Genomic DNA, 23,754 nt, shown 5'->3' with positions numbered 1-23,754 from the left:
GCAAGAGCCTTCAAATAAAAACAAGGATATTTTTAATTCATGGATCCAGCATTTCCCTTTTTTCTCTTTGGATATATTTATGCACCCAGTCGACAGGTGGCTGTGTTCCTTATTTGCATGGATCAGTCAGGTCAAAGGACTTTCTGGTGAGCAACATACCCTCTACTGATTTTTACTTTAGAGAGTTGACTATATATAATCAAGGTCTCAGACTATGGAAACAGCTTTTCATGCAACAGCTATACTTTTATTATTGCTGAAAACTATACTCCATATACAGAACAGATCATCCCTGATCCATTACATTCAGTAAATATTCTTTTATGAGTGCAATAAAACTAACATTTCTGTACAGAAAAAAACATGTACTTTACAAGTCTAATAATTTGGTACATTTTTGCCATGACTACAAAAGGAGTTCTAAATTAAAGAGGCTGGCCACTTTTTGGACAACCACTTCTCAATCACCATATTTTCTTTATGTACAATGAAAACAGTTATACTGACTGTGTGGGCACCTGCTCTTCAAGGGCTTGCGTGATGTTCTTATGTTACACAAGCCCTGCAGGCAATCAGCAACTGCAGTCTTCACTCTCACGTCTTTGACATCAGGAGGAATTGACATCCAGGGGAAATCTTCGCAGCAGCTCCAATTTCCTCTGGATGTCAGTTTTGTCCAAAGGAAGTGAAGCGGTCGCCGACTGGCTGCAGGACTTGCTTGACATTGTTACACGAACCCGGGAGAACAGTCGCCAAAATCGCTGGAACGGCGTCTGCACCATAGGCGGTTATAGCTATTATTACAAAACCAAGGAAGAATATGGTAATTGAGAAGGGGTTGTTTGAGTAATGGGCAACCTCTAATTAATTTGAAAACTTTAATCACATTAGTTTTGTAATCAGAAACACAAGACAAAGTAGAAAACTTGTCAAGCATCAGATAACAAGAATATGTACAATAGATCCCTTTAATTGTTCATTCAAATTATTACTTTATTCCACTACGATTTGCTCTCTAGCAACTTGAACTAACTCGATAAGAGCAGCAAAGCTTTCAAAATCATCTGTAGACAGTCCAAAATTCTGAATCTAAAAAGGAAAGAATACAATACTGTAGTTAACTGGAGCAAAGGTTACAAAGTAATGCAATAACGTATACCATAATGGTTTGTGCTTAAGTAGTAGACATTTGACTTTTTGTCAATGTTTATGTTCTTAGGTGCAAAATGCTGATAGTTTAAAAGTTGGGCCAAATTCACCCGTCAAATTTTTTTCTTGACTGTAAAAAGTGGGATAGCTTTTCAGCAGTAAGCTAGATCAGATTTTCATCAGTGTTTAGCCCATCTGCAGTTATTACCGTTAGTTTTAATCAGTTTTTTCCAGATGCAAGAAAAAAAAGATGATGGAAATGTCACATCCTTTTAAGTCAAACAGTGAAAAACGGCAGCAAACAGATGCAATTAAGACATCAGTTTGCTTTTTTTTTTTTTTTTTTTTATTACCCATTCACTTTGTTCAGAAGTTAGACCAAATTTCTTTATGCCATCAGCAGACGTGTGCTGCCCCTAGAATATAATGTGTCAGTGTGCAATCAGTGAAAAACAATAATGGCACCCATGGACAAAGACTGACATATGAATGAGCTCTTAGGCTAAGTGCACACGTACCGGAACTCTCGCGGAAATTACTGCGAGAATTCCGGAATTCCAGTACGCGGGAAAATCGCATTTTAAATTCCCGCGATTTTCCCGCGGAAAAACTAGCATTTTGCAAGCGTATTTAGCTTGCAAAATGCTAGCGTTCTCCAAGCGATCTGTAGCATCGCTTGGAGAACTGATTGACAGGTTGGTCACACTCGTCAAACATAGTGTTTGACAAGTGTGACCAACTTTTTACTACTGAGGCCGCCTATGCAGCATCAATAGTAAAAGATAGAATGTAAAAAAAAAATAAAAAATAGTGTTATTCTTACCCTCCGATGTCCCGCGCATCCGTTCCCAGTAATCCTTTGCGAAAATGCCCGCGATGACGTCAGTTCTCGCGGGATTGCGACGTCTCGCGGTGATTCGCGATGACGTCGTGCGAATGACCGCGAGACTTCGCGATCCCGCGAGAACGGACGCCATCGCGGGCATTTTCGCAAAGGACTACTGGGAACGAGAGCGTGAAGAGAAGCAGGAAGGCTGCGCGGGACGACGGAGGGTGAGAATAACAATATTTTTTATTTTTAAATTCTATTTTTTACAGGGATATGGTACCCAAAGCCCGGAGGACAGTCTCCTCTCCTCCGGACCGTGGGTACCATCCGCAAATGTTCTGCTTACTTTCCGCATGGTGTGCACAGCCACATGCGGAAAGTAAGCGGAACAATGCATTCCTATGGGTGCGGGATCGCCGCGATTCCGCAAATTAATGAGCATGCTGCGGTTTTTACCGCGAAGCGACTCCGCCGCGGTAAAAGCCGCAGCATTAGCACAGCATTGCGGAATCCCATAGGAATGCATGGGATGCTTATTTTTCGCGTTTTCGCGGCAAAATTGCGCGGTTAAAACCGCCGCGGAAACGTGAAAAAAACGCCACGTGTGAACTCAGCCTTAGAGCTTGATCAAGGCAAGTGTATTTTTTGTCTGTGTCCTATCTGTGCTGGCAACAGAACTCGCAGACAGAATACAGACCAGATATATCCTATTAATATAAAAGGACAATAATTTATAGCTTATATATTGTTGCACAAAAAGCAAAAAGTGAATTTCCACTTTGACTGAAAGTTATTGTGCGAAAAAAAAACCTGTAGCATAGAAGTTTTTCTTTAGCGTCAACATATTCTGCAGCACTTTACAATTCAGAGGCTACTTGTACAAACCAGATAAGACATTACTGAGTAACACATAATACAAACATACTAAGAGGAGTGCGGGCCCTGCTCACAGGTCTACAATCTATGCGGAACTAGGGTACCATAAAAGATAAAAATAAAGAAGTGCTTGTCATGTAATGTCCAGCCATCAGTGTAATAAAGAAGGCATCCAGATAACGCTGCATGAACCGGTCACCAGCCAGCATATGTACAAGCATGGATATAAAGCGCTTGTACTGGTGTGCATGGAAGAGCGAAAAGGGAATAGTTAGATTAGTGAGGTGAGGTATGTTTTACAGCAGACAGCTCGATTACCAGTGTACTGTGCAGATAAACACACGCACACAAAATGTAGGACGTGGCTGGTCCTATTTTAACAACAATATTCTGGAACCTGCTTAAACAATAGCATTTTTCTGCCCAAATCAATAGATGAGACTGCAGAGATAAAAACGAATACGATTCCCAACTATTCTTTGTTTTTGTGTCATCTTATGGTTTTCCAGGCACAGCTTTGTACTTTTGCAGCTGTGCCTAGTATTGCAGCGCTTTCCTATCTCAGTGGAACAGAACTGAAACACAAGGCACAGCCATTACCAAGTATAGTATAACCACAGCAGCCACTGACATCGGGGCTAGGAGAAAACAGATGATGGGGGGAGCAGCACTCAAACAAAAAGGATCAAACAAGCTACTTTTGCAATTCCCATAAAAGTGAATGGAAAAAGCTGCACATAAATGACGAGCTCTCTATTGACAGCAACACAAAAGGGTCCCGCTTCTCCAGATGTGAGGCTTAGCTCCTACTGAAGTGAATAGAATCTGAACTGCAATACTCAGGAATGGCCTGTACACTGTTAACAAAGCGGCGCTCTTCTATCTCTATTCACATCCGGCCTCCACCAACCTGATACTGATGACCTTTTTCTCGCATATAGTGATTAGCATCTTAAGCCTGAAAACCTCCATTACCGGGTTACCATATAATGTATGGCTGTTCCAGGTCCCCCATAGAGGGAGCAGCTATGTTTGTCCCCTTCGCAAACTGTCGCTGAACATGGCAGAGCTCTCTGTAGTGCCTTTACACTGCCGTTTCACATGGCATTAAGAAAAACAAATGTAGAAATATAAGAGACCAGATTTAGTTTTTTGAAAATTTGATTCAATGTACTTTAAGGAACTGATGTAAAATATAATTTGCATACCTGATTAGCAAAATATTCCACGTCAAGAACTAACTGTAGCCGGATTTTGTTGTCATCGCTGATCCCACCATTAGTAGTATTACTGGACATTGCTGTTTTCCGTGCTTGTTTGAGTCTTTTCAGACTTTCCTCCATTTTCTTAACAGAACTGAGAACATCAGACACAGTCTCGTAATACCTGTAGGGCACAAGTGATTCATTTTAAGGTAATACAATAATATCAAAACAGAAGGCAGAATGTACAACCAACCAATGTGTGTGAAAAATATGCAAATACTATAAAGCCAACACTTTTTGGGGGGCTGGTAGACAGAGTTAACTAAAAGTTTTCTTTCAAGTAGAACCAAAATATTGTAGATTTTCTTATGGAGAACTGGGCCGACTTCTCTGTCGGCTACAGGCTCAATGAAAGGGACGGGCTGCAGTGCTTAGAGAAAAAATGGTCAGACAGATGGAGATTTTAAACTAGGATCTGGGGGAAGGGAGGGTAGATGTGCCAAAAAGGGGACAGATCGAAGTAGACAGAAAGCGAGACAGTAAAGGTCAAATCAGGATTTAGGGGGATGGGACATGCTAGGAACATAGGAAAGTGAGCAGGAGAAATAAATATGCTAATATTAAATGTCTGCTGGCAAATGCAAGAAGTCTTGCAAATAAAATGAATGAACTGGAGACTTATGTCAGCCAAAGAATACAATGCGGTGGGCAGTACGGAAACCTGGCTGGCCGAAAGATCTCTATTAATGGACATAAGATCTTGACCTTTCCAGATTACTCCATTGAGGTCCAAAAACAAAGGATGAAATTCTCAGAGGTTAAAAGACGGCTGAGGAACTTAGGATTGTCATATTCCATGATGTATCCAGCTCGTCTGCAATTGGTTGCTCTGAAAGACACCACCCATTTTCTTCCAGGTCCAGAACAGGCCATGAAGTGGCTAGATCAATACGAAAGACAAAAACCGTATTTCTCGGACCATAAGATGCACCCCAAATTTTCAGAAGGAAAATAGGGGGGGAAAAAAAGGTGCCACATGGGGGTCCGTCTTGCAGTCCGGATTCAGCTTACCGGGGGGGAAGGGGGGGGCAAGGTGACAGGGTTTTTTTCCGGTGGTCCAGGCTGGTGCGGTGGCCTCCAGTAAATCCCATCCCAGGTTGGTGCTCTGAGATTCCCGGTGGTTCCGCCAGTATTTTGCGATAGGTTCGTGTGCTCTTTGGAGCGGCAGGGCTCCGGCGGCACTTGGTGAAAGTCCGAAGGCCCTCACAGATCCATTGCTGCGATGCAGTGGCCTCCAGGAAAATGGCCGCCGAGGGTGGCGCATACTCAGATTCACATCTCGGCAATGAGATCTCGTCGCAAGAGCTCATCTCCCGAGCTCTTGTTGCCGAGATCTGAATGGCACCCCAGGCGGCCATCGCATCACAGCAATGGATCTGTGAGGGCCTCCAGGCTTTCACAAAATGACAGCCGAGTCCCACTGCACCAGCCTGGGAAGGGGGAGGCTGCATCGCCCTGCAGCGTCGAACCGCCACCACAGTATTTTTTAAGTGTATTCCGACTATAAGACGGACCTCCAATTCACCCCAAAATTTTTTGAGAAAAAAGTGCATCTTATAGCCCGAAAAATATGGTACGTCATGATGCCACATGAAGCTGCTGAATAGTTAAGAGAGTGGTGGTTTTAAATAGTAGATACTCCAGATGGGGTAGCTACCAGACTTGAAGTTATTATAATGGTTTTTCTTTTCCCTCCTTACTACTTGACTTAGGTTGGCATGGTACCATATACTGAAATATATGCAGAGATAGATGTAATAGTAGCACGTTTACATCAGCTCCAACTGTGTAAATGTCTCCTGTCCTGCTAACTGCACCAGGAGTACTCTCGCCTACTGTACTCTCAGGGCAAGAGAGGAAAACAATACTCCACTGTTTGGGGAGAGGGAAGGTTACTTGTTATATTTGGGGGGACAATCACAGTATGAGTCCTTGAAGTACTGGCATAGTAAAGGTATAATGCAATGGCATTTACAACAAGATCCTAAGTACAATTTATGATCCTAGCAATAATGTCTAAACCAATTGAGATTATAAGCTGGAACGTCAGGGGTCTTTCAGATGGGTCAAAACGAGCAGCGATCCTTCAATATATTCAATCACAAAATCCCTCTATAGTATGTTTGCAAGAAACACACCTCCCAAAAGAGAGGCTTTATACTATAAAGAAGAGATGGATGAAGGCGAGTTACCACTCCATATTCTCTTCATATACAAAGGGAGTATCTATAATGGTAATTATGCAAATTGTCTCTTCAGAGAGGAAGAGGACTAGAACTCTAGTGCCACCTATTAGAAGTAGCAATCCTAAAAGTCAATGTCGACCCTTTAACGAGCCTTGTTACATGACTTAGGATAAAAGCCAAGCCAGAGTCAATTTGCAGACACTGTGATTTGGGGATACTGCCCCTCGTCAGTGCAAAGTGTGAGATCTGGTTTGGCTGTGAGAGAGGCGTCTAACCGATATCCAAGAAGTATCATTTCTCCTTGTGGAGAATGACATGCTAAGCATGTTGAGATGAGGAGACAAAGCCGCGATGCTCCTCTGGGAAATGGTTCACGCTTCTTTACCATGTAACCTAATTAAAATAGATATAGATTGTATATTTAACCTGTAAGATAATTGATACAGTAATCTCCATCGTTTCCATCTACATCCCGCCTCCATATTCTGGTAAGGTTATGCAAAAAATATTAGCTTTATCTGCGTCTAATCAGGGAACTCTGCTCTTGATTATTGGGGATGTTAACAACATTATAGACTCCCATTGGGGTAAAAGGAAACCTGACCTCATTAGAAAAAAAGGGAACATAACACCTTAGGGAACATAACACCTTTTGGGTTGCGCTGGTAGATTTATGGAGAAATAGATTTCCTGAAACCTATCTATACTCGTGTTATTCAACAACACAATTCCTTGTTATGTACAGATTTGGCACTGGGGAATATGACTATGGATCGCCTGGTGGGAAATATTCAATATCTGCCTAGCGTTATCTCGGATCACAGTCCTGTTCGGGTTTCACTCAAAGTGGGCACAAACTCCCCTAGGCTCTGGAAATTAAGTCAGTTCTGACTACAAATCGTAAATGTAGAAAAAGTGGCTGCTAACCTCAGTTTTCCCAAATTATTAATGGAACAGTATCTATTCCAACGCTCTGGGATTCTATGAAGGCCTACTTTCATAAGTTGAGGATCCAAGAAAAGCACTTCTGAGCATCCGCGCTGCTTTAGTGATAAGAATTCTTCAGAAATCCATATAAATCTTTCAAGTTCTTTATTATATGTACTACAGAAACTACGCGTTTCGAGGTGACAAACCGCACCTCTTCTTCAGGTTACAGTACAGAGGACAACTCTGTACTGTAACCTGAAGAGGTGCGGTTTGTCACCTCGAAACGCGTAGTTTCTGTAGTACATATAATAAAGAACTTGAAAGATTTATATGGATTTCTGAAGAATTCTTATCACTAAAGCAGCGCGGATGCTCAGAAGTGCTTTTCTTGGATCCTCAACTTATGATACCTAGTGGACGCTGTCCACCTGCACGAGCTCTGCAGCAGCTATATGACTGCAAAAAAACGTTGAGAGTGGTTGTGTCTGAACACAACCCATAAAGGGTGAGTACTCCAGAGTACTTTTATATTTTAATTGATTTATACCAGGTGAAGCCCTATGTCTGCGCCCCCGCCCTTGTTTTCTCTTATGAAGGCCTACTTGAAAGGGATATTTATTAGAGAAATAACTAGGAGCAAAATGAAAACTAAAAAAAGCAGATTAGGCAGTATTTAAGAACTCAGGCAGGCTGAAGTTAACGTGATGGATGATCCTATACCTGATGCTCAAAGTTAGCTTAAAACAGCCCAGTCCCTGGCTACATGGACGTAATTGCAAAAAGTGGAAGAGGAATAGAGCCTTTCTGGGAATCACTTTTTTTGAAGAAGGTGAAAGAGTAGGGCACTTACTATCTCTTGTTACTGCAGCACAAATTGATTTGTTCTATATTTATAAGCTTCGCTCTCAAAATGGAGATTGGGCAGAGTCTAAAGGGAGAGATTCTGGAGGTTCTGCTTTCATTTTATGAGATACTATACTCTTCAAAGGTAAGGCCTCCGGAAGGAGAAATTTCTAATTTCTTAGAAATGGCCAGGTTGCCCACATTGTCTGAAGATGAGAGGAGGGTTCTGGACAGATCCCTGTCATTGAAGGAACTAGAAAATGCTCTACCTTCTATGCTGGGTGGTAAAGCTCCAGGCGTAAATGGCCTCCTTGTGTTGTATAAACATTTTAACAAGGTATTACCTCCAAATTTGTTAAAGCTATACAACCACTCTTTTGCAGTAAGTTCATTTTCCACCATCCATGAGAGAGGCAAACATTACTATAATCCCTAAAAAGGGAAAGATCCTCAGCTCCCTGAGTCATATAGACCCATTTCTTTATTGACCGTAGATATTAGCTAATAGGCTGTCAGGAATTATGTTTAAAGTGATACATCCAGAACAAACTGGCTTTATGGCCAACAAATCCACAGCTATTAATTTACGCCGCCTCTTTTTGAATGTGCAGCTCCCAGCGGATAATATTGGGCATAGAGTGGTGCTGTCGTTGGATGCAGTAAAGGCTTTCGATAGCGTAGAGTGGAACTTTCTCTGGAAGGTGGTGAAGAAAATGGGGTTCAAACCCATATTTATATCATGGGTGCAGTGGCTATACTCCTCCCCTACAGCTAAAATCAAAGCAAACAGTGAGCTGTCTCAAAGTTTCACATTATATAGAGGCACAAGACAGGGGTGTCCTCTGTCCCTATTGTTTGCCATTGCAGAACCCTTAGCGGCAGTAGTGAGGAATTCTTTTGAAGTTAGAGGATTTCAGTATGGGAATATAGAAGAGATGATTGCACTGTATGCGGATGACCTTCTGCTATTTCTGGAAGACTATGGTAGATCCCTGAATAGTCTAATGGATATACTCAAACAGTTTGGGCGGTTGTCAGGTCTGACTAATAACTGGGATAAATCTGTACTAATCCCCTTAGATTGCCCGGTAGACCGTTCAGACATTCAGCATACTCAAATAGAGGTGGTTTCCCAGTTCAAATACTTGGGGTTGGTAATATCGTACCCTCTTAGAGATTATGAAAAACAGAACCTACTGCCTCTTCTAGACAAAATTAAGTGCAAAATAACGGCATGGTGTAAACTCCAACTCTCTGCATTGGGCTGGTTAAATCTTATTAAGATGGTGTTGATGGCTCAGATTTTATATATTCTACATAATGCTCCCATTTGGCTCTCGCTATCTAGATTCCATAAGATAAACACACTTTTCAGAGATTTGATCTGGCGTAAAGAGCAGTCCAGAATAAGACTAGAAACTTTACAGAGACCAAAATACAACGGTGGCCTGGCACTGCCCAATGCATGGTTATATTTTCTGACGGCTCAATGCCAACATATGAAGGGATGGAAAGAAAGTGACACAGGCAGTTCGGTCTGTAAAGTTATTCAAAACACTGTGGGACAGGGGCCCCTTGTGGAAAGTTTAGAGGCAGGCAATTTTGGGGGTCTCTCAGTATACTCTACATTGGAGTTAGTTTCCAAGGTTTGGCTTAAAATCAAACAAATAAAAGGGATCGAACACTTATTAATGTACACACCTATTTGGAGTAAAGACTCTCAGAATTTGCTAAACTAACTGAGTTCGGGAACTGCAAGAATGAGGCGCTGAAATCCTTGGACTGTCTACAAAAAAGAGTTCCATCTACCCGATAGTTGCTTCTTTCAATACTTTCAACTCAAACACGCCTATAGCGCCCAATGTACAGTGAAAGCTGTTAAAACTCAGAGATGTGGTATTGGACACTATTTGCTCAGAGAGAGCCACAAAGGGGGTAATATCCAGTGTTTATAATGACCTTCTCTTTGTCTTCCTTAATTTCTTACATTGGGCGTACTATTCCGTCCATGTGACCTGGGACTTAAGTCCCATGGACGGAATAGTACGTCATACGCAATCAGCTGCGCTCACGGGGGGAGCGCAGCTGCTCGTGGCCGGGTGTCAGCTGATTATCACAGCTGACATCCGGCACTATGTGCCAGGAGCGGTCACGGACTGCCCCTGGCACACTGCAATCAAACATGATCGAAGGTGTACCGGGGGCATAGGGAAGAATCGCGGAGGGAGGGGGCTCCCTGCGTGCTTCCCTGAGCCCCTCTGAACAACGCGATGTGCTGGCGTTGTTCCGAGGGCCTCCTTCCTGCAGGCCCCCGGATCAAATTTGGCCACGGGGGGCCTTCGGGGTCCTGCAGGAAGGCGGCTTTCTCAGTGCCTGCTGAAAGCAAGCGCTGAGAAAGCCTCCTGCAGTGCCTGTCAGATCGCTGATCTAAGGCTAGTTTCACACTAGCGTTTTTGAGCGCAGCGACGGCCTGTGCACGGCCGCCGCTAAGCCCCGCCCCCTGCCGCGCCTCCTCCGGTAGCTCCACCTACCGGCGCATGACGCTGCATGCGCCCTGCGTCCCCTATCTTTATCACTGGGGGCGCAGGCCGTGCGCAGTATGCGTTTGGCGGCGCATGCGTCCTTTTGACGGTGCGCTGACCTGCGCCAAACGCAACCTGCTGCAGTTTGGTTGCGCCGGCGCACCGTCAAAAAGGCGCATGCGCCGCCGCACGGCCTGCGCCCCCAGTGATAAAGATAGGGGATGCAGGGCGCATGCAGCATCATGCGCCGGTAGGCGGAGCTACCGGCGGAGGCGCGGCAGGGGGCGGGGCTTAGCGGCGGCCGTGCGCAGGCTGTCGCTGCGCTCAAAAACGCTAGTGTGAAACTAGCCTAACAGTGCACTGCAAAGTGCCAGATCAGCGATCTGACACTATATAGTGATGTCCCACACTGGGCCAAAGTAATTAACATCACTACTTCCCTTCCGAGCCCCGACGTGTGCCCATACAGTAGTTTTCTCCCACATATGGGGTATCAGCGTACTCAGGACAATTTGGACAACTTTTTTCTCCTGTCACCCTTGGGAAAATAAAAAAAAATTGGGGACTAAAAGATCGTGTTTAAAATAATACGATTTTTTTATTTTCACACCTGGGCGTTATAAATTTCTGTGAAGCACTTGGGGGTATAAAATGCTCACCACACATCTAAATAAGTTTCTTGGGGGGGGGTCTAGTTTCCAAAATGGGGTCATTTGTGTGGGGTTTCCACTGTTTAGGCACATCAGGGGCTCTCCAAATGCGATATGGCGTCAAGCCAATTCTGTGTTGAAAAAGTCAAACGGCGCTCATTCCCGTCCGAGCTCTGCCATGCGCCCAGTGGTTTACCCCCACATATGGGGTATCAGCGTACTCAGGACAAATTGCACAATAACGTACTCAGGACAAATTGCACAATAACTTTTGGGGTCCTGTTTCCCTTGGGAAAATAAAAATTGGGGGTGAAAAGATCATTTTTGTGGAAAAATATGATTTTTTAATTGTATGGCTGTATGTTATAAACTTCTGTGAAGCCCTTGGGGGTTCAAAGTTCTCACCATATATCTAGATAAGTTCCTTGGGGGGGGTCTAGTTTTCAAAATAGGGTCACTTGTGGGGAGTTTCTACTGTTTAGGCACATCAGGGGCTCTCCATACATGACATGGCGTCCAAGCTCAATTCCAGCCAATTTTGTGTTGAAAAAGTCAAACGGCGATCCTTCCCTTCTGAGCTCTGCCATGCGCCGAAACAGTGGTTCCCACCCACATATCAGGTATCAGCGTACTCAGGATAAATTGCACAATAACCTTTTGAGTCCAATTTCCCCTGTTACCCTTGGTAAAATAAAAAACCTGGACCTGAAGTAATTTTTTTGCGAAAAAAAGTTAAATGTTCATTTCTTTTTAAACATTCAAAACATTCCTGTGAAGCACCTGAAGGATTAATAAACTTCTTGAATGTGGTTTTGAGTACTGTCACTGTACTGTATTTTCTATCATATAGACCCCTCAAAGTGACTTCAAATGTGATGTGGTCTCTAAAAAAAAAAAAAAATGGTGTTGTAAAAATGAGAAATCGCTGGTCAACTTTTAACCCTTATAACTTGCTAACAAAAAAAAAATTTTGGTTCAAAATTGTGCTGATGTAAAGTAAACATGTGGGAAATGTTACTTATCAAGTTTTTTGTGTGCCATATCTCTGTGATTTAAGGGGATAAAAATGCAAAGCTGGAAAATTGCAAAATTTTTGCCAAATTTCCATTTTTTTTCACAAATAAACGCAATTTATTTGAATGAAATTTTACCACAAACAAGAAGTACAATATGTCACGAGAAAAGAATGTCAATCACCAGGATCCATGGAAGTGTTATAGAGTTATTTCCTCATAAAGTGACAGTGGTCAGAATTGTAAAAATTGGCCTGGTCATTAACATGCACACCACCCTTAGGAGTAAAGGGGTTAAGAAATTCCCTCTGTGGGTTAAACAGAAATGGGAGACAGATATTGGTGTTATTACAGATGAGTGGGCTTCAGTGCTGGAATACATTCGCAATCTTTCGCTTAGTGAGTCCAAACAACTCTCGCAGATCTAAGTCTATGTTCCAAAGACATACTAATAGAGAATTTAGATTGTGAGCCCCATCAGGGACAGAAATGATAATGTGTTCAAACTGTAATGCGCTGTGTAATATGTTGGCGCCTTATAAAAAGTTATTATGTCATTCACAGAGTATACAGATCACCTGAAATGATGTTCAAAATAGGTCTTAAAAATGATTCAGGATGCCCGAGGAACGCCCAAGAGGAAGCAGGAATATAACATGTTATGGTCATGCTCGAGTCTGTACTCATATTGGGGAGCAGTTTTGGGCCATATAGAATCAGTCAATGGGTGTGTGGTGACTAGTAATCCTCTAACCTGCATACTGGGATATGTAAATGAATGGTGTACTGTTGAGACTGGGAAACTTGCCATAGCTCGATTACTTTACATGGCTAGAAAACGGATTGATAAACACTGAACTTCTGCAACTCCCCCGACAGGCAGAGCATTTATTAAGCTGAGTCCCTCATATCTTTGGAAAAAGGGGTATACCTAAAAAATGATAGAAGTAACTATTTTGATAAATTATGGGGTAACCAGCCATCAGCCTCAATAGGATCTTGTTAGATGTGTATCAGTTGTTATGGAATCACTACACATTGTGTTTAGAAATGCCAACCGGCTGTGTGCCTTTCTGATTTGCCTGGTCTTGACCGGCCAACTTGTTCTGTTTTGTATGATTGTATATGGAATCTCACAGAATTGGAAGAATTTTCCAAGGAAGAAAGGATGAAAATCCATCCAACAAGAATTGAAAGACTCATGGCTGGCTACAAAAAGCGTTTACAAGCTGTGATATTTAGAAAAATGGGTGCTACTAGGTACTAACCATGCAGGATAGCCAAACTTTTGCATCAGCCCATTTTCCTTTCAGCAATTTTTAAAATGTAAAAGATGAAAATATGTCATAGAATCATAGAATGTTAGTGTTGCAAGGGACCTCAAGGGTCATAGTGTTCAATATATATATTTTTTTAGAAATTCTTTTTATTGGGTTTTCGCCAACATGCAGGAAACACATAAATCCAACAGTAGTGGTACACCTCAGGAAAGGTCCTCACATGTCAACTTGGTATACAAATGACGGTACCACGTGTAACTTTAGTCATAGACCAGAATAACATAACTCCCTCCCCCCTTCCCTCTAATTCAATCAAATGATGCTTTCCAAATCGATAATCAGTACATATCGCAATGTTGCTCTCCATCCACTTCCCCATCTACCATCTCATTAGTGTGGTTCATCCCTCAACCTTAAGCCTCCCAGCGTGCCTCGCAGGTCTTCTAAATTATGCCACGCTGTATTGCGGAAAGGTGAAACCAGCCTATATATGTCATCTCTAGAGAATTGTTGTATAACATAGTCTTTCCACTTTGTGACGAATTTCGTTGTCCTATTGTCTTTGTCATTTTCTGCTTCTGTTTTCTCTAATGTCATTACCCTCTTCAATTCTGTCAACAACTGTCGGAGACAAGGGGCTCCCCTATCTAAACACTGTCTTAAAATGAAATGTACAAGATTGCAACTGTGTGTAATAGTTGAGTGTTCGACTTAGTCAATCCTAGATCAGTCATCTTAGCATTTTGTCCAGTGGGAAATGAGTGTTCATCAGACCATTTGCCCAGTTCTTTATCTAATCCCAGTGAGCGTATATGTGGTTACACTCCCAAAGCCCATGAAACATGTCTGTCTTGGGAGGATCGCATTTTGAGCAATCCTGCCGCCTGTCTTGGTGAGCTTGCGTGACTGGTAGGTTGAAGCCCATTTTTCATTATGCACATCTTTGCACAACTCATTCCACCCAGACAAGATTGACTCCCCCACCTCTGCGTCTTGTAATCTAGTCTCCCAGCTCTTGAACAATTCTTGTGGACCTGATGGTAGTAGGGTCCGTCTCATGATCAGGTAAATGGTTGAGATGTTTACGTCGGATGTGTGACTGGTTAGGAGGTTGTCTAATTCTGAAGAGTGACATTCTTTGTGTATGTCATGTAATTTAGTAAACATGTGATGTCGCATTTGTGCATATTGCAGGACATGGGATGAATCAAGTCTTCATTTGTCAAAAATCTTGTATGCAGTCATCCATCTACGTTCTTAGGTCTGCATCAGATCCCCCATAGTTCTAATTCCATTCTTGCTCCAGATCTTAAACAAGGCATTGTCCTTTCCCTGTCGAAAGTAAGGGTGTCCCCAAGGTGTCAAGTATTTAGATATCTTACATGACATTCCCAATTTGCATCTTATGGCTTTCCAGGCGCCCCTAGTGTCGGGAAAAATCACTGAGTTTCTCACCGTCAAGTCCAGTGCCGCACTTGAGGAGTGCAAAATCACTGTGAGATCCCATGGCTTACATCATTCGGCCTCCAATGCATAGTCCGAGCGTTTGTATGTCTTAACCAGTCAAGAATGTGTCTAGCGATACAAGCCAAATTATACCCTCTAATGTTAGGTAGTGCTATCCCCCCTCCTCCCTTGGGAACATCATTGTGCGTTTGCTTATTCTACATCTTCGTCCTCTCCTTAGAAAATCTGAAAAGGCCCTGTTGAGTTTGTTTACATCTACGTGTCTTTAGGGCCCTTTACACATAGCGATATCGCTAAAGCATCACCGATTTTGTGACGCAGCAGCGATATCACTAGCGATATTGCTACATGTGATACCACCGACTGGCTCCCCCGCTGGCTATCGCGCAAGATCGGCCTGGTCCATTTCTCATCGTCGGCTTCCTGCTGGTGCCGATGAGCGAGCCTTGGACGCAGGCGGAAGATGGTCACCCTCGCCGCGTCTGACAGGTGAGTACGACCGCCGCTGCATCGCTAGTGAGATCTGCCTGTTTGGCAGCTCACTAGCGACCATTTAGCGATGCACCAGCGATCCTGACCGGGTCATATTGTGGTCGGGATCGCTGTTGCATCGTTAAATGTAATGGGGCCTTTAGAAGAAGGGGTAGTGCTGTGAATTTGCTTTCTGGCCTCCCTCTGGTTATTACTGAAGGTAGTGGAGTTGGTCAGGACCAAGTGGTGGATAAGTTGTCCCACTCTCAGGAAAAAGCCCAACGGTTTTCCAACTGGGATAGCACCATTGGTCCCCGGTTTAAAGTGGGTGATATGGTTTGGTTGTCTTCAAAGAATATTCCTATGAAGGTTGCGTCTCCAAAATTCAAGCCAAGATTCATTGGACCTTATAAGATTTTGGAGATCCTTAATCCCGTTTCTTTCCGATTGGCTCTTCCAGTTACGTTTAAGATCCATAACGTGTTTCATAAATCTTTGTTGAAGAGGTTTGTGGAGCCAGTAGTTCCTATGGTGGCGCCTCCTGACCCTGTATTGGTTAAAGGCAATTTGGAGTAAGAGGTAGAGAAAAATAGAATTAGACTTACCGGTAATTTGGTTTCTAGAAACCTTCCACGACAGCATGAGGAGGAGGATGTCTTCACGCCCTAATGGGGGACAGGAAGCACGAGAGGTTAAAAGGTCCCTCCCACCTCCCTCTCACCAGTGACTTATAACTGATTACCATAGCACCGGTTACCTTAAGATTCTCAGAATTTGTCCAAGAATGCAGGGAGGGAAATAGTGGTGTCATGGAAGGTTTCTAGAAACCTTCCACGACAGCATAGGAGGCATAACAACCTATACTGCACTAGGGGGGGACAACGGCCTGAAGAACTTTTCGGCCAAAGACTAAATCCTTGTTGGACACAAGGTCTAATCTATAGTGTTTCGTAAAAGTATGTAAGGAGGACCAGGTTGCTGCCTTACAAATCTGCTCTGAAGATGCACCTGCCCTCTCAGCCCATTAAGTAGAGGTAGATCGTGTTGAATGCGCTTTGATCCCTGCAGGGGGAGTGATGTTTTGCGCCAGGTATGCTTCAGAGTTAGCCTTTTTAATCCAATTGGCAATGGTGTTCTTTGCCACCTTCTTTCCTCTGTTTTGACCAGAGGTATGGATAAATAGGTTGTGGTCGATTCTATATGGTTTGGTGTACTCCAAGTAGTGGAGAATTATACGTCTTACGTCCAGCGTGTGAAACACCTCCTCTTTGGGGTTTGCTGGGTTTTGACAGAATGAAGGAAGAATTATATTCTGAGACCTATGAAAGTCAGACACAACCTTTGGTAGAAAAGATGGATTAAGGGAGAGAACTATGGAATCGTCTCTAACTGTTGGGTAGGGTTCCTTGATTGAGAGAGCTTGGAGCTCTCCTACTCGCCGTGCTAAGGTTATTGCTATAAGGAAGGCTAATTTGTAGGTGAGGAGCTGAGAAGTACAGGATGACAGAGGCTCAAAGGGTGATTGAGTGAGTCCCGTAAGCACCACATTCAAGTCCCATGGTGGAACAGAATCTAGTTTTTTTGGATGTAGCCTAGCGGCTGATGTCATGAATCTTTTTATCCACCTGTGGTTAGCCAAGTCACAGTCAAACAGAGCTTAATGCTGATACTTGTACTTTTAGAGTGCTAGGTTTTAGACCTAATTCCAGCCCCCTCTGTAAGAAATCCAGGATACGGGAAATGCTAGGGTTGTCTGGATCGGGCAGGTCTGGCAGACACCATGAGGAGAATCTCTTCCATAATTTATTATATATGGCAATGGTGACCGGCTTCCGAGATTTCTGGAGGGTTTTAATTACCGCCTCTGATAGCCCCCTGGCCCTCAAGATCTAGGCTTCAAAAACCAGGCCGCTAACTTCATTCCCCTGAAGTTTGGGTGATGCAGAGGGCCCTGTAAGAGAAGGTCGTCTTTTATGGGTAGGATGAATGGCCCGTCTACCTGTAGTTCTGCTATTAGAGTGTACCAGCTGCTCTTTGGTCATAGCGGAGCTACTAGAATTGTTGGGGTCTGATCCTCCCGGATTTTCCTCAGGGTTGCAGCAAGGATTGGAACTGGCAAGAAGGCATATGCCAGATGGAACCTCCACCTGTGGGCGAAGGCATCCACTCCCAGGGATCTGTTCCTGGGGTTTAGGGAGAAGTAGTTTCTCACTTGAGCATTCTCTCCTGAGGCTAGTAGGTCCACCTCCGGGAGGCCCCACCTGCTGACTAGTTTTCGAAAGATTCTTCCATTCAGGGCCCACTCGCCGGGCTGGATGCGTTTTATGCTTAGGAAATCTGCCTGAAGATTGTCCGTACCCCTCAGGTGGACCGCTGTCAGGGAACGAAGGTGTCTTTCGGACCAGCAAAATATTCGGCCTGAGAGGCCCTCCAGGTTGCTGGATCTTGTGCCGCCCTGGTGCCTGAGATGTGCCACTGTTATGTTGTCCGAATAGACTCTGATATGTAGGTCTTTGACCAGGTGTCTTGCTGCCAGGAGAGCTTCCTCCACTGCTTTCAGCTCCCTGAAGTTTGAGGATCCTGCACTCATTTTCTGGCTCCATAACCCTTGGAATGGCTGTCGAGACGCTACAGCTCCCCAGCCTTTTTTGCTGGCGTCTGTCGTTACCGTAACCAGGGGGATCTGGGACCAGTTGATTCCCCTGCACAGGTTTTACCATGCTAGTGAAGCTTTCACTGTTCCCAGGGTCTGGACCCTTTTGTTCAGGCAGGTGTGATCCCTGTTCCAGTTTCTTAAGATATGAGACTGGAGTGTTCTGGAGTGGGCCTGCGCCCAGGGCACCGACTGGATGCAGGAGGTCATTAACCCTAGTATGGACATGGCTGCCCTGAGGGTCGGGGATCTCTGTCCTCTGAAATCTGAGACTCTTTACATTATGGACCTCTGATGTTCCTCCGGGAGGAAGGACATTTGATTCTTTGAATCTAGTAGGATTCCTAAAAATTTTACCTTTTGAGAGGGTTGAATTTGCGATTTCTTTATATTTGGGATCCACCCCAATGATTGGAGAATGTCTAGAGTCTGGGCTGCCTGGTCTTCCAGGGCCTGGTAGGAGGACCTTATTATCAGTAGGTCGTCCAGGTAAGGTACAATACATATTCCCCAGATTCTGATGTAGGACACGGTCTCCGTCATAATTTTGGAAAACACTCGAGGGGCAGAGGATATTCCGAAGGGAAGCACATTGTATTGAAAGTGCTTGACTTCTGGACCCTGACGAATCGCAAACCTCAGATACTTCCTGTAGAAGGATGTATGGGGATGTGGAAATAAGCATCCTTCAGATCTATAGTTGCCATGAAGTACGATGGCCCTATCAGAGGAATGGCGGTCTTTACTGACTCCATCTTGACTTTGCGGTATGCAATGTGTCGGTTGAAGCCCTTCAGATTTATTATCCATGCCTCCCCTGTGGGCTCTTTTACTAGGAACAATCTGGAATAATGGCCCCTTCCCTGCTCCTCCACAGGGACCCGAGAGATGGCATTTGAGTGTAGAAGAAGCCGAATGCCGGATTTTAGTGCTGGGGACTCCTGAGGAGGTAGGGAGGTAACTCTTATAACCCGCGGGGAGGGGAGGATTCGAGCTCTAGCAGTAGGCCCTCTCTGATCACACTGAGGACCCAGGGGATGTTGGAGATCAACTGCCAGGCAAGAAAGAACCTCGAAAGCCTTCCCCCGACCGGGGTCGAGTCATTGTTTTTCTTGTGGTTGCTGATGCTGGGGGACCAGGATGTTCCTGCCTCTCCCTTTAGCGTAGCTCCATCTTCCAGTCTTTCCCTTTCCTCGCGGTTGGGATGACTGATTCTGGGGGGCTCAAAAAAGACGCTTTCTTGTGGTCCTCTGCTCTGGAAGCACTTTCTTTTTATCTGTGGCCTTTTCTAGAATTTCGTCTAAGGCAGGGCCGAAGACTTGTTCGCCTTTGAAGGGTAAAGAACAGAGTTTAACCTTGGATGTAATGTCCCCGCTCCATGTTTTAAGCCAGAGGGCCCGCCTAGTGGAATTTGACTGGAACATAGCTCTGGCAGAGGCACGGATCATCTCCATTGATGCATCTGCCAGGAAACCCGTAGCTCTCTGCAAGATAGGGAGGGAGTTAAGGAGGTCACTCCTTGAGGTACCACAAGATATGGCTCTCTTGCTCCTCAATCCATTGGAAGAGGGACCTAGAGACACAAGTGGACGCGATTCCTGACTTTTAAAGTAAAGGCAGAGGTTTCCCAGGCTTTCCTTAGGAGGCTTTCTGCTTTACGGTCCATCGGATCTCTAATCTGGGATGCATCATCAAACAGCAGAACCGTCTTTTTTACCACTCTTGCCACCTGGACATCAACTTTCGGGATGTCCCATTTAAATTCCTCTCCCTACAGGGGAAATCTATGTCGGATTTATGAGGGGGCCGAGTAGCGTTTTTCTGGATACTCCCATTCCTGGGAAATCATATCTGCTATACTCCTGTGGACTGGAAAACCTGTTCGTTTAGGCCCCTCGTATCCACCAAACATGCGATCCTGTGCTGTCTGCGTGACGGGTTCGTCCTCTAGGCCCATAGTGGCACGTACTGCACTGACCAGCTCCTCCACATATTCTGTGGAAAAGAGGTACCTTCTAGTGTCGGCTGACCCAGAGGTTCCCGGTTGTTCCCAACTCTCGGATCCCGAATTGTATGATCCCTCTGATTCAGACTCCGAATCCTATATTTGAATTTTCTGCTTTTTTGGGGGTGGTGAGCCCACAATCAGAGGGAATGGAGGTGGTGGAGGGGGGGGGGCAGGGCAGCTAAAGAGGTTTCAACCTGATGGGTAACCAAGCTGCGGATTTCGTCGATTAATGACGGGTGCTCAGCCCTAACCACCTTATCCGTGCAAGCTTGACATAGCTTTTTCTCCCAATTTGAGGGAAGTTTTGTGCTGCATATGGCACATTTAGCCGACTTGCTGGATATATTGGTGCTCTTATGGGCAGACTTTTCTCCCTATGAAACAAGGGGGAGAAGTATTTTGAGGACCTATACCCTGAGACCGCACCACTAGGACCCACCCCCGGACACTTACTGTGACTGGGGCAGCGCTGGGCTCTGCAGACGCAGGGCAGGAAGACCCGTCCATGCTAACAGGGGATTCTGCATCTTACCTGTCGGTGTCTTCCGGCGGGTTAATAGCAGATTAACCCCGCCCTCAGCGCAGTAACTCGTTTTCCCCCTCCTCCCTGGGTCCCGAAGTAGGCACAGCAAGCGCTGGCGAGCTCCACGCGCCGGCAACAGGATGGGGCCGCCATGACAGTGCGTCCTCCACATACCCCGGAAGTGACCCGCGCGTGACGTCACTTCCGGGTATCGAACTGCACGCAGGGGGAGGAGGAGAGACCGGAGAGCTACAGGAGGCCTCCGGTCAGGGATCACTGGCCCGCTTTACTCCACATAGGGGAGCGTGGGAGGGTCAGGAACGGTCCCGAATCCAGGAGGAGACGGGAGCAGATCGGGGGAGGGGAGGCAGTGCCACCGACCACCACTGCCCGGCTTTTTTGGATCCTCAGGTATGCTGCAGCAGCCGGCCACACAGCACACCAGACCTCTCCATGCCCCATAGGGGACAGGAAAGTCACTGGTGAGAGGGAGGGACCTTTTAACCTCTCGTGCTTCCTGTCCCCCATTAGGGCATGGAGACATCCTCCTCCTATGCTGTTGTGGAAGGTTGTTAGAGAAATATTGGATTCTAGTTTGGCTAGACGGAGACTCCAGTACTTGGTCAAATGGAAGGGTTATGGCCAGGAGGATAATTCTTGGGTCTCTGCTTCTGACATTCATGCTGAAAGATTGGTTCGTGCTTTTCACCGGGCCCATCCGGATCGACCTGGTGGCGTGGATGAGGGTTCGGTGACCCCTCCTCAAGGGGGGGGGGGTTACTGTTGTGAATTCGCTTTCTGGCCTTCCTCTGGTTATTACTGAAGGTAGGTAGTGGAGCTGGTCAGATCGACAGAGGGGTTGCGAGTTCTCTTTCTGGGCTCCCTCTGGTTACTGGAGCTGATCTGATTGACAGAGGCTTGCCACCTGATAATGATGATGACGATTGGAGATCTGGGGTTTCAGATTGGGATTTAAAACAGCCGACTCCCTTTATGCCTGCTGGTGATTTGCTTCCTGTTCCTCCTGAGGTCTGATTTCTCCAGCTCTGTGCCTGCATGTTCAGCTAAGTGGTTTATTTGCTATTCTGTTTGCATTTGATCTGGTTTTGTCTATCTGTTCTTGGTGCGGGTCAGCCAGCTCCGGCTGGGGCTGTGCTGATTCACCGCCCATATGTTACTGCTTGTGCCAGTTTGTTTTATCCCCTGTTAGATTGGTTTATTTTTGCTCTGCTTTCAGAATAAACCAGAGTGCTGATATAGTGGGGGGGGCGAAGTCGTGTGACTTCAGTGTTTTTTGCATCAGACGTGTTGGACTTTTTGCAGGGTTTTTTGCGTGATTGCAGTGTCTTTCCTGTCCTGTCTAGTCAGTGTGGGCCCCATCATTTGCTCAGTCTATTTTCCTGCCTGTGTTTGTGTTTTCATCTTGTCTCACCGACAATATATGTTTGGGGGCTATCTATTCCTTTGGGGTCTGCTCTGGGGCAGTTTAGATTTCCCCTTTCTTGCTTTAGGCTGTTAGCTCTCCGGCTGTGCCGAGGCATCTAGGATCATCGTAGGTACACTCCACGGCTACTGCTAGTTGTGTACCAACCTCTCTGGTTTTCTGTGGCTTAGCCTGGACATGCTCTCCTCCTCGGTGACCCATTCATAACAGGGTAGGGTTTGTAGAGGATACAGCAGGCATGAAAAGCTTATCATTTTGATTAAATAGTTCCTCCCCAAGAGCGATAGTGGCAAATACTTCCATCTTTTTAGTTCCTGCATTATTTTATTCATGATGGGAGCATAGTTAAGTCTATAAATAACCCTTGTGTCTTTTCCCAAGAAGATCCCTAAGTATTTTATCGCCTTACTTGCTATCGGTATGCCATGTATAATAGCATGTCTCTGCTCCTGCTGTCCATGTCCCATAGGTCTATGGATGAGAAACATGAACTCACATTTGGATTTATTCAATTTAAACCCCGACAGCTCTCCAAAGATGTGCAGCTCTTTCATTAGTCCCAGGAGATCTCTAATTGGGTCTGCCATATAAAGAACAATGTCGCCCGCAAAAAAAATGGACTTTATTTCTCTTTCACCTACTCTAATCCCTTGGAAACTAGGGCCTACATTGATAAATCTAGCAAGTGGTTCTATGGCAAGGTTGAACAGCAGTGGCATAATTTTTGCCACAATCTTTAAGTCCAGGTTAATCAGGGAGATAGACCGGAAGTTGGCTGGCTCGTCTGTCGGTTTGTCGCCCTTGGGGATGAGTTTTATATAGGCTATGTTCATGTGGTTAGGAATGGCTCGACCTCTCAGGAAGTCATTATAAAGTTGTTCAAGTGCGGAACAATCTGCTCCTTCAGAATTTTATATAGGCTGGCGTCAAACGCATCCGGGCCAGGAGCCTTATGAACGAATAGATCCCAAAAATACATCATTTGAAAGGTAACTCACCAAACCCTGACTGATGCACTGGCAGGATGCAGCAGAGCCCCATTGATAAAGGCTGGGGCAGCACAGGTGCATTGCACTGATGAGGACAGCCAGTAACCCAATATGGTCTGGCTGCCTAGTGGAAAAAAAATGCGCACACAGATAAGGCTTGCATAAGGCATAAGTCACACTGATAGGTGCGATGCAAAAGTGTCTGAGCAGCCTATTGATGACACCCATAGTATTAGCAGGCAGGCTGCTCCGCACTGTATACATGATGCATCACACAGAAAAACCAAGCCAACATGAAGGGCTCTAGCTGCAGCCTGCAAAAATGATAAAAAGTGCAAAAAGATAAATAGATATGGGGTATAACTAGGGCCTACATTGATAAATCTAGCAAGTGGTTCTATGGCAAGGTTGAACAGCAGTGGTGAAAGGGGGCAGCCCTGTCTCGTTCCTCTCCCCAGCTGTATCATGTCTGACAGAAACCCTGGTGTATGGACTTTTGCCCTGGGATTAGTGTATTCTAAGGTCAGAAAGTTTCTAAACTCTCCTTGTACACCAAATTTGTCCAACACCTGCTCCAGCCATGGCAAGCCCACACTATCAAATGCTTTTTCTGCATCTAACATGACCATGGTCGGAGCTCCCCCCTGATGACCCCC

General features: G+C 45.1%; 1 protein-coding gene across 2 annotated transcripts in view; it reads right to left on the bottom strand.

Annotated features, from left to right (window-relative positions):
• Positions 1 to 222: 222 nt before the first annotated feature.
• COG2 (component of oligomeric golgi complex 2) overlaps positions 223 to 23,754 on the bottom strand; it is a 159,107-nt gene continuing 135,575 nt past the window's right edge. Inside the window, exons 17-18 of one of the 2 annotated variants that reach the window (XM_073560121.1) lie at positions 4,063 to 4,240; positions 223 to 1,089 (exon numbers count right to left, since the gene is read on the bottom strand). In XM_073560121.1, the coding sequence (XP_073416222.1) occupies positions 994 to 1,089; positions 4,063 to 4,240 (274 nt within the window). In that variant the 3' untranslated portion in view covers positions 223 to 993. Of the gene's footprint in view, positions 1,090 to 4,062; positions 4,241 to 16,086; positions 16,147 to 23,754 lie in introns of those variants that run through there. The other variant, XR_012226896.1, reaches the window with a different exon arrangement.

The sequence above is a fragment of the Dendrobates tinctorius genome, unplaced genomic scaffold, assembly GCF_039654945.1.
Source record: "Dendrobates tinctorius isolate UK_male_01 unplaced genomic scaffold, ASM3965494v1 ptg000293l, whole genome shotgun sequence".
Classification (NCBI taxonomy): Eukaryota; Metazoa; Chordata; class Amphibia; order Anura; family Dendrobatidae; genus Dendrobates; species Dendrobates tinctorius.
This window is presented reverse-complemented; position numbering and strand designations above follow the sequence as displayed.